The sequence below is a fragment of the Limanda limanda genome, chromosome 13 (assembly GCF_963576545.1).
Source record: "Limanda limanda chromosome 13, fLimLim1.1, whole genome shotgun sequence".
NCBI classification, from domain to species: Eukaryota; Metazoa; Chordata; class Actinopteri; order Pleuronectiformes; family Pleuronectidae; genus Limanda; species Limanda limanda.
In genome coordinates this window covers 26393111-26405213 of record NC_083648.1, presented here as the reverse complement: position 1 = coordinate 26405213, position 12103 = coordinate 26393111, and the positions used below count along the sequence as shown (strand labels likewise).

The window sequence follows — 12103 nt, the reverse complement described above, 5'->3', positions numbered from 1 at the left end:
CACACAAGCTGGAAATTGTCTATCAAAGGTAGTTTAGGAAAGGTCAAGAAATGCAACAATGTGCCGTATACATATTCACTTCTTTCGCTCTTTACCTGACCTCATGATTGTCCACACTCATTTGAGAAACACAACTTAATTCGGTCTTTCAATTAATTTCAAACATCGAACTACCCAAACAAATATATTATGCAGAAACGCAAAAACAGCCAATGATAATGAGAACAGCCCCCCTCTGAACAAATCATGAGGCTGGATTAGAGTTAAAGCCACGTCAAGTTATGTTAGAACTACATAGCTTGAAATCCTACAAAAATTTGCAAATGTTTGGTAGGCCGAGACCACTTGTCAATTTCGGAACTTCAACATTGAGTACGCTTGGCAACGTTCAGCTTTCTATGTTGATTCCAAAGGGGTCACGTATCCAGTCGTCATCCCTCTGTTTCTCGGAGAAATAGTCATTAAACCGCTCCAGAAGTTCATTCTGATGTTTCGTGATTGTTATCTCCATTAAAAAATTTTCCTGTCCAGTTGCTGTTCTTCGTATCATGACAGGCATTGGGGAACACGTCGAGTCGACTTTTAGAAACATGACTTGCCCACACGGAGATCTTTTTTTTTAAGGCATCGATTTTGGCATATTGTTCCAAAACGTTGTTCTCCCTCCCCTGCATAGACACATTTAATGTGTTTTATTGTTCAAAAACATCAGCCAAGTAAGCAACGTTTGCGAGCCACACACTGTTGCTTAACAGGTTTGCAAGAGGCGAAATACAATGGTTCCAAGAGAGAGCTACCAGTTCTGTTGTGTAGATCACTTCTATACTAATACAGAGCACGTTTAGAGATAAAACACTTTTAGAAATAATCTCTAACTTACAGCAAATTGTATGAATGTAATCAACAATATTGACGTCATTCAACCCAAAGATTTTAGCATTAAATACATTATCTGGCCAGTAAACGACACAGACCCTGTTCAGACCTATTAACAAACATCCTGAGAGATCAGATTACAAATGGACAGATCTAGGTTTTTCTGTTCCTACCAGGCATTAATGTGTCCTGACTGCATCCTCTGTTTCCATTTGTGATAAGATCTCACTTCCCTGCTCTTTATGGAAATAATCACATACGTCACGTCAATTCCATTCTCAAAGTATACAGACGTGTCTGTTGTCTATGTGTGAGCATGTGCCTGTGTCAGCACAAGCTGGAGATACAGAGAGAGAGAAGTCAGGAGGGGCTCAGTCAATCAATGTACTAAATGCAATTCTGCTATGGTTTAAGATTTCACCAATATGAAAAAAAAGGATGGTGGCCTCAAACAAATCAACATATGACCATTGAGAAGAGTAAAACAATTGAAGATTATTTTAGAAACTGTGGTGGGTCAAGGAACATCCACTGAGCCTGTGGTCCTCCAATGTGGCTTAGGACACATTTGGCCAAACTTGATTAGGCCAGCTGTCTACAGCAGCTAAAAGTTATGAGCGGATGCAGCTAGCTGAGTAAAGTCATCCAAGTATGGTGAAAAGTGCAGTTGTTAATAGTTTGGTAGTTCTTAAAGTAAGCTTACCTGGTCAGCCACTCTGTAAACTTCGTTCCTGTCACTACAGTCACACAGGTAGTAGTGTACTCTGCTGGCTCCACTCTGTTTAGCCAGTCTGGCAGTTTCCTTCATCCCATCCTGGTTAATGTCCCACAAAACCAGCACAGTGCCAAGGGCCGCAAACTCCTGAGCCATGAGGCGACCAATCCCGCTACCTGCCCCCGTAAGCAGCACCACCTCACCAGCTATGGTCTTTCTCTTCCGGGGCACAAAGAGATGGATGAAGGATTCCACATTGTACCACAATGACAGCAGGAGGACCTGGATTGTTTCCAGGAATATATTCATTATAGATCTGGGGAGGAGGGGGGAAAAAGAAAGAGGAGATAAATATGTGATCTGAAGAGCAGGTTTTAACATTTGTCTAAAAAAGCAGACTTTTTCTACTCTCAATAAATTATCCTTTGAGTGCAGCACTGTTTTTGTTACTGATTAAATCAAATTTCCCAAGGTTTCCTCTCCAGCAGTGTTATGTTCAAGGATATTTTATATCCAATTTATCAAACGAGGTTCAGGCAGAAATGGGGTATAATGACTGTTCTTCTTAAAAACAATATTGCAGGATCTGTAAGAGGCTCTACAATTATCCGGGGATGTATGTGAGCACGCAAATGTCCCACCCAGTTGGTGCTGACACATCTGTTGTTATTAAAACAAAAAGAGGTGCCGTACACATAGAAGACACAGACAAAGATGTCAACTTTGCACATAAGGATAAGATTCAGGAACCTTTGGTGATAAGGGCTGAAGATTGTGTTGATGTGCTGTAAACAAGAACATGTGATCTTTGCAGCAGAATGTAAAGGTTACTTCCTGCCACACCTCACCCCTGAGTACTCTGGAGATTTCTTTGTTAGAACCATAGACCATAGAATCTCCTGCGTTGTTCATTTGTGAAAAACAAACTCTGGAGAAAGTCTGGACACTAATATGTAGACATTCTCTGTTTGTGCCTGAAAACTGCTCCTTTGACGTTTTACCTTTGTTAGTAGGAATTACTATCAAAGATACAGTAGAAATTCTGCAGATAACTAGCAGTAGACTTTTGCAGGGGCTGTGAGGGCCACCTACCCTCTGTCATTAACAACAGCAAATTTTAACAAGTCATCAGTGTTATGGAATTTTTTAACATCCTCACACGTTATGTGAGGATATGCCACTATATATTATGTATATTGTATAGAACATAATATCTGTACAGGACAATAGTGGCTGTCTAAATTCCACAGATATTCCCTTCTCTCTCCAAACAGTACCCAAGGTCAGGTTATAGATAAAGGGCCAACCAACAGTACATTGTAGTGTCTAGGGTGAGGGACTTTCATATCTAACTCAGATGAGCCAGAAAGAGCGACACCAACTTTAACTTTCACCATCTTCTACTCTTTTGCGTATTTCACCAGTGGCAAGACGTAAGGACACGTAGGAATTCTTACTTTAGGATTAAATATCCAATAGGATGCGAACACCTACATGTAATATCGAGAGTGACAGCCTGTAAATCGTTCTTCTCTTTCACCCAGCTAAGTACCATTTTGATTTCTGTCCTTCTCACCAAAGACTAAGAAGCATACATATCAGTTGACCCAGGATCCAAGACAGCACATATCCTATATTTTACAGTTTAGATTTCAATTTCTTTTCTGATGTATTATATACTTTAGGAATTAATGTTTCTACTATATCTGCTTCTCCTGTCTTTTTTGGGTGACCATTTGTCTATGAAATGAAAAGGCAATTAACTATGAAATCAGGAATCTTAAACAGAGTAATATCAGAAGCTCCACAGATGTTATCATGTTATATTAACAATCTGTTCTTCAAGATGGGAATGGTGATATACTTACATGACAATGGCAAAATAAATATTAAATGGAATATTCTTTGTTAAAATTATGAGAAAGATGCTTCGTCCTTAAATATTTTGATCAGATAACTTGATTTAATATATTTAATATTGGTATTATCTCAGCTACATCATATGTGTTTTTACTGTTATCTATCTGCATTGTACCATTCATGGCATTGTAGTCGTGACAGGATGTTCTTATTTACAAAGGGTATTTCAACACAAATACCCTAAAGCATTTTAAAACCAAAATGTGGACATGTGGGTGTGCCCTATGACTTTTAAGCTTTAAATATTGAATTTTCACTCGTTTCGACTTGGCTGGAATATATACGGGTTAGTGTAAACGAGCTTCAAACTTACCGAGATAGATGTTGAATGTCAGTAGGTGCGAGTGTCTGTCCTCTGCTCCCAGGTCATCGAATGTAACCGTTCGGAGTACTAACGTTGTTAGTACGTTGTGTTTTACACAGCCATGTGTTATCACAGCCAACACAGTGTGAATGCGCGTGTGTGTGTGTGTGTGCGTGTGTGTGTGTGTGTGTGTGAGAGAGAGAACGTACCGTGGTGTTAGTTAGCAGAGCAACAGCGAGTGCGTTCCTGTTGAAGACTCAGCACTAAACGTTGCCTGCGGGACACAAAACAACAGGATGTCAAGCCAAACAACGGCAGAGCGGTTGGGAGACGCCACATGTGTCACGTGACACGATTTCGGCCATTCCCACATCAGCGAGTTCCCTCTGCCAAGCCAGGCATTATGGGACTTGGAGGATGGATGCTTCAAAATGTACAGCCATCGCCAAAATAATCAAATTAATAAAACAAACGTATTGCATGAGCACATAATTAATATACAATACTATTATATAAACGTATTAACAGATAAACACCTCTATAAACTGCACGGTGTTCTGCAACTGCCAGCATGCATCAAATAATATACATTTTTATTCAACAATATCGAACTGGTACACTGACACACATTATTGGAGCCGATTTCCCTTATAGCAACAGCATTCATAGAATCAGCTATTGTGTACCAATTTCTTTTCAAAGTAAAAGCACATTTGTTTTATTGCAGCACTTATTTATATCAAGCTAAATTACAGAGATTTAAATTGAGTTGTGAACTTGAATCTTGAGATTGTGTAGATTGATTATCAGACCTCTGAAATAGCCAATATGCAAAGTATGAAAAAATAACACCAGTTAACTTATATATTCATTTATAAGCCACACATGTGAACAATAATAAAGCAAATTCCTGCTCCTGAGGATTTACAAAAGACAGGCAAACGGACCATTCCAAACAGGTATGTTTACTACAGGCACTGCATGTGGCCCTCTACTAATTCCAGAAATGTGTGTCCATCTGAATGTCTTAACAACCATGCAATGGCTGGAGCTGGTTCTCTTTGGAAAGGCCTCTGGTATCAGATGGTATCGCATTGACGGGAAAATCCTCAGGACATACTCTGAAGAGATTAATTATCATAACTGGTTCTAAAATAAATCATGTAGCAATTATGCTCAGTTCCTTTTGTTAACTCTTTTTGTACCTCTCTGAAGGAGTCTCAGCAGCATATGTATATGTTATAGCAGATATGTATATGTTATAGCAGACCTTGGTTTGTGTAACTTTCCAGATGCACTTGCCACAATACGGTATGGCTTGCAGAGACACCGATTCCTCCCATGTATCAAACTCAGCAGAGATTCAATCCAAAAATCAGGTAGTTGGGCAACTTCTCAGGTACGAGCAACAAAGGTCCATTAACAAATTATTCTCTGAATAAGGTTTTCATTTTTTTAACTGTTCGGTCATACTTAATCATCGCCAAGGGTCAAAACATTTCTAAGTGTGTGGTGACTGGTGTTGCTCTCTCTGTTTATTCCTCTATTTTGTTGGAGAACACTATCTCACTCACTGGAAAACCTTTTTCCTTGATAGTTCATGAACAGCAGCATCTTCAAAAACATAATCTAAATGAGAACTTTAAATCTTCTACAATTTGTCAACACATCTCTTCTGTCAGGTTTGTTCCCGCAGGCCTTAAAAAGTGCTGTCCTCACTCCAGACACATACGTAATCAACAACCATAGGCCCATATCAAATCCTTACTTTGCATAGTCTGGAATGCAGGTCAAGAGGCACAATTACTTTATTTTAACCACAACTATGAGATTAAGATAATTATTTCTGAGGCCTACAAAAAAATCTGCAATTATTCTCTATTGTCGGAATTACATACATTAGATCCAACACTAGATATCGATACATTATTTGATGCCATGTCTGTGTGTCTTAAACTACAAACACTTCTTTGGGTCTGAACTACGACCATACCTCTTCACACTGTTAGAGTAAGAGGAGGTGTGCATATTGCTTAGGATGTCATGATTACAGTTAACAGTTTTACCTTTTATGTTGAGAATGCATTTTTACCCTGAAAGCAGAGTCAGGGTGGAAATGTGTCTTGACAGCTGATAACCCTTAGCCCTGATTTTCTCTGCTTTGGTTTAGTGATATGTCAGATAATAGACTGAACTCACTTCATAATGCTCTGAGAATGAGTCTGAAAAAAGACTGAATCACAAGATTAATTACTTCTTGACTTGGTACTTATCATTAAATCACTTTGTTTCAACTTTAACAATGTTTTGATTGAAAGGTAATATAAAGGCATGTTGGGGTTGGTGGCTGATTATCATCTGTCTGACCAAGATGTGATGGCAAGATAGGAATTAATATTCATTTTTAATTATGATAATTAATCTCCAGCTCAACCTCCAGATTTTATGAATTCAGTGTTGCCTGACTGATTTATAAGATACACTCATCTCAACAGACGTCAGATGACAAAATGTATCAGGAAGAGTGGAAGACATCCTTTTTTTCCTGTGCTGGGAGAGCACCTTCACCTGCACCACAGAGGATCAATCAGCACAGGTGAGAGCTGTTATCTGATTGCTCCTCATGTTTAAAAGGCAGCGATTGAGAACACTCAGAGAAACACGGAACACTGAGACAGTCACAGAGAGGCACAGAGGACCGAGACACTGAGTTTCAAAGCCTAGATTTCCAGCAGAAACTGCTGGACCCCTTTAAGTTAAGTTCAATTTATGTTTGCTGATGTGCGTTAAATGGGAATAAAAGCATGTTATAAACCTGGCTGCTGTGGTGAGAGCCCCGTGGCATGGTCGACTGCCACAACATGATACTTCAAAGAGGTTTGGGGACCATTCTTGGACTTTGTTGAGCAAAATGATGTGGGGGGAATACTGGTGGTTGAGGGGAATTTAGAATAATTTAACTATTCATATATGAGAGAGATGTCTACATTGACTTGTGACAATGCTCCATTGGTAACATGTCCTAAATATATCGTTTAAGAAGGTATCAGACCACGGTGAAAGGAATTTTGTTCATATGGTAAATGGTTTTGTATTTATATAGCGCTTTTCTTGTCTTGATGACCACTCAAAGCGATTTACAGTTTTACATTCACCCATTCACACACACATTCATACAGTGCATCTAATTGCAGCACTTTGTTATTCTATGGGGGGCCATTCAGGGTTCAGCCTCTTGCCCAAGGAAACTTCGACATGCAGATGGTTCAGACTGGGGATCGAACCACTGCCGACCTTCAGGTTGGAGGACGACCACTCTACCCCTCAGCCACAGCCGATTTGTGATGTTTTTATTTATTACTTTTTATACATTTTTTTTTGCACATTTCTATTGTCTGTAGTTGTGATTGCTGTTTGGTTTTTGTTACAATTGCTTTTCAGGTTATGTCGATACCTTTTGTTTGTCTTGGTGAAAATGAAACTACAAAAATAAACATTGTTGAAATAAACACTCATCACTACTTATCAGGACTGGATCAGCACATAAAGTAACTTAGTGTTTGTTTGATTCGCTTCAGCATTTAAACTTCATGAAAAACAACTTAATGAAAAATAAATGACACGCAGACCTGATCCGACACCATCGATTAAATCTTCCTAATAAAAATTGAAACAAATGAATGTGAATGAGTTAATTTTTTGAATCGTGACCTTAGTTCAAAATTTTAAAAAATGTACTATAAACGTGAACTAGTTTGTGAACTTGCACAACACTGCATACCTGTATGAGCAGCTTTTCTCTGTGATGAAGTTACACACGCACACACAAGAGTCATCTCACTGATGCACACCTTCACTCCAACTGTAGGGTTTCCACAGCACAGAGCCCAACCATAAACATTAATGAACTGGAAGCCAAGAAAAGATGCCAAACTTCTGGCTCTGGCACATGACCATAAAAGAAGGCAGTAGCCTACCAAATTTTTTCTTTTGGCACTTTATCCAAAATTCTGTCCATCACCTGAGCTAAATCATCCCTGCCTCCCTTGAGTATTGAAGTCTCTGTGCTTCCCTTTTTTCTTAGTCAGTTCGTCTTGTTATCCTGTCACCTTGTTCCTCGTGTTCCTAAATTAAGAGTTTCTGTAGTACCTTTAGGACACTTTTTGTTATTTAAATCTGGCTACTGCATTTTGAATCCTCCTGCACTGTGCATCACACAACACTAAGGTTCAAATGGGACAGGTTTGTGTTCCAAGGATGCATCACATGAATGCATAACTAAAGCTGTGTCTGTCTCTCCCTCGATGGAAGTGGAAAGCATTTCTTTTGGAATAAGGAAGTATTTGGAGTAAAAGCAAGTGAACTGTTCGTTGGAATGAAATGTAAGTTAAAGTTAAGTTTGAAAAAAAAAGTGTTGCATAGGGGTCCTTGACTACAGCCATAAGGACCCCAGGCAAAATGGAGGACACAGCTGAAACTGGATTATGTACCCAGGAGGAATAGGTGAATTATTGCCCAAAGCAGGCTACTGGTGTGCATGTATCTGATCAACGGTCAGAAACAGACTCCATGAGGTTGGCATGAGGGCCCAACGTCCTCTAGGGGGGACCCATGCTCTCAGTCCAGCACTGTGCAGATCATTTATTATTCGAGAACACCAGGATTGGCAGATCCGCCATGGGCGCTCCGTTCTCTTCCCAGATGAGAGCAGGTTCAAACCGGGCACATGTCAGTCTGGAGATGCCGTGGTTAACGTTATGCTCACTGTAGCATCATCCATGATCTTGCTGGCTGCTGACCATAGACTATGATTGCAGCAGGACTGCTTGATATATAGTACACTTGACATCTATTGCACGTCTGTCCGTCCTGGGAGAGGGATCTCTCACATGTGGCTCTCTCTGAGGTTTCTACGTTCTTTTTACCCTGTTAAAAGGGTTTTTAGTAGTTTTTCCTTACTCTTGTTGAGGGTTAAGGACAGAGGATGTCACACCATTTTTCAGCCCTATGAGACAAATTGTGATTTGTGAATATGGGCTATGCAAATAAAATTTGATTGATTGATCAGTTCTATGCTTTAATCTTTGCATTTTCTTTGAACTTGTATCGTTTGAACAGTTATTGAAAGTACACCATTTGAGTATCTGGATGCAGCTGATGCAACCACGTTTTTTAGGGGGGAAATGTTAGTGTTTGTTGATTACTTAACCCATTAAAACTTTTGTTCTTTTTATTGGAGTTTTTTTCAATTAGCTACATTTTTTGATAATCAGTGTAATTAGAAATAAAAGGAATTGAACAGCACTTGGAGGATGGTGGAACAGTGAGTAACTAATTGTTGAGGATTTTTTGACAATCCGCACACCATTGGGAGAGTGGGGCCTATTTTGTTCACACATACTCCCTTCTCTCTTCGCAGTGCCAAAGGTCAGGTTATAGATAAAGGGCCAATCAACAGTACATTGCAGTGTCTTTGCTCATAGACTTTTCATATCAAGGACAGTGTGAGTTAGGAATGCATACTTAAGGCTGAACCTAACACCTCTGTGACACAGAGAGTGACAGCAATTCTAGACTTTCATGGATTTGCTGTTAGAATGGGTGACGCAAGTAGAGAGAGATATATGGGAATGCTGTGGGAGACATCTTCAGACTTTGGGGGTAATAATTGCTCTCCTTGATGCATCTAGTCTAAATTAAAATATTCTGCACAAGACATCAGCTGCTGCTGTAACCACAACACTAATGACTTGTTAACTAGGCAACTTATGGAAGTCCATACAAAGTTTCCAATTTATGTCTGATTCCTTTAATATGGCATCTAAAAAGTGTGTAGTATTTATTATATTATTTGTATCCATCACTGTCATATTCCTTTTTAATATCAATGAACAACACATCCCCCATCATTTCAGTCACAACACTTGCCAATATGTGGAAATTGATCCATACCTGTCACGTCTCATGTTTTACTTAACATACTTTCATGTTTTGTCGTTTTCGTCAGTGTGGGTGGTGTTGGAGGGGTTTGATATTTCAATCATTGACTTCATGGAGTTCAGCTATGCACATTATACAGGTGTGATGGCTGTTAAAATTCACATCAATTGATTGATTTGCTATCCTGAATGACTTGTGAACAAGCAAGCTCAACTTCCACATCCTTAAGTTTATTTGGGTTTTTTAAAGGAGCTCCAAAAAACATAAATTAACTAGGACTGCGAAGCAGCACTGAGTGAGCCTGAGCACTTGCAAACTAGGGAACTGATGCGATCGCAGGGGGGGAGGTCAGGGACTAGGCAAAATGACTATGAATGTGGCGTCGGACCACGCTCACTCTTGTATTACGGGTTACCGTCAAGGCTCCCACGCCATCAAGTGCAGACCACAAGGTGAAAATATAATGTAAATAGATTAAAGTTGTAAACAAGGCTTACTTCCTGTTGCCAGTAAGTGGCGCTTTCACTATCACTACATACAGACAAATAGATCTGCCCAGGCAGGGACTCTGATCATGTGACAGAATTTTGGGGCCGATTGGACAAGGCCCAGAGGAGTAAAAAATAAATTCCTTTTCTTGACAAATCAGTAGGTTGCGCTTTCACTATCACTACATACAGATTAATAGATCCGTTTAGGTTGGGACTCTGATCATAGGTTTAAATTTTGGTGCTGATTGGACAATGCACAGTTGTGTTAAAAATAACTTCCTGTTTCATGGAAAAATCAATAGGTGGCATTATGACCCTGACTCAATATTGACATATGGAGCTGATCAGGCCTCGACTCTGATCATGTCACAGAATTTATGGTCTGATGTACAGTGGATTTATGAGAATTTCTTCTCCAATGGCGAAGGATCAACCTTTGCCGCACCACATTGTTTATACGGTTTGAGGGAATGTCACAATTCTGACCATGTTCTTATAGTTTGTCTGAAGTCATTTGAGCTGTATATTGTAAGGCAGCCAGCAGTGCTTCAAAGTATAAAACATGTCACTTCTTGTTGCCAGCAGGTGGCGCTGTGACAATGAGTCAATATCGACACATTCTACTGTTCAGGGCGGGACTATGATCATGTGAATGAGTTTCGAGGTGAATCATCAAATTTTGGCAATATTGTCAGACCGTGTGATGTACCGAAAAAAATGTGTTAATTGTCAAAAATGGCAACTTCATTCAAAATGGCCGACTTCCTGTTTTGTCAAACATGATTCAAAAGAGTTTATTATTCGTAATGAAAAAACACATGTCCCTACCTATTTTTGTACATGTCGGTCAATCATAACACTAACATGGTGTTCCACGAAAAATCCCTGTTACCATATGACTTCATCATTAATGTTTCGAGGCCCTTCCGACAAAGTTTGATATGGTTGAGGTCAATGGACGAGGAGCAATGCATCGCTGGGATTTTGAGTCATGATTTCTGTGCAGATGTCATCAGGCCGGGACTCGTGTCTTACATGTCCAGTTTGGAGTAGATTGGACCATTTATGTCCAAACTACAACAACCTCGTGTTTGCATTGCGAGTAATCAATACTTGAAGCCAAGCCACGGTCACACTGTGTGAAGAAAAATCTCAAATCAGGGTAGTGGTAGTTTAATCTCCATCTTGTTAGGATGACATTCACTGAATTTGATCCGATGAAAGCTCTAGGAGGCATTTGTTAAAATACACAACGTGTAAATTGCCAAAATGGCTGCTCAATCCAAAATGACCGGCTTCCTGTTGCGCTTTTCAAAATGCACCTTGAGACTTATTTTTCACACAGTCGTGCTCGAGCCCTTATAATCGGACCAATTTCAATAGGGGCTTTGCACTGTCGGTGCCCTTATTACTCAAGAATACATGAATTTTCACCACTTTTGGATTTTCTGGAAACTTTGAGTTTTCAAGCATTTGTACGCCCTCAAAAAGCCAATTAATTTGCAAATTGTTTTCTTAGCAATTTGCTAAGAAAACCGCACCAGAGCTCTGCACTATCAGTGCTCGGGCCTTAATAATAATAATTAACTGTCCTTTATTGAAGAAACAGCCTGTCAGAGTGAAGAGGAGGAATGAGAGGGATAGAATTATGGTGAAAAATGGAGTCAAAAATAAAGATCTCCAGTTGGATCAACTTGTAGTAACATTATGCTTTAAATAATCTTTGTATTTGGGTTAAGGCAAGGGGAACAAATACGATGCTGTTATTGGTTGAACTCTTCTTTTTTTACTTTAAGGGAAACTAGAACTTTGTTTGCATAGACAAGAGTACTGCAGGCTTAGGTCAAACCCACAAGG

At 39.5% G+C, this 12103-nt stretch overlaps 1 protein-coding gene across 2 annotated transcripts in view; it reads right to left on the bottom strand.

Annotated features, from left to right (window-relative positions):
* The window catches only part of sdr16c5a (short chain dehydrogenase/reductase family 16C, member 5a), a 57310-nt gene extending 53173 nt beyond the window's left edge, over nt 1-4137 (bottom strand). Inside the window, exons 1-2 of one of the 2 annotated variants that reach the window (XM_061083804.1) lie at nt 4025-4137; nt 1580-1907 (exon numbers count right to left, since the gene is read on the bottom strand). In XM_061083804.1, the coding sequence (XP_060939787.1) occupies nt 1580-1900 (321 nt within the window). In that variant the 5' untranslated portion in view covers nt 1901-1907; nt 4025-4137. Of the gene's footprint in view, nt 1-1579; nt 1908-3824; nt 3983-4024 lie in introns of those variants that run through there. The other variant, XM_061083805.1, reaches the window with a different exon arrangement.
* Nucleotides 4138-12103: the final 7966 nt, after the last annotated feature.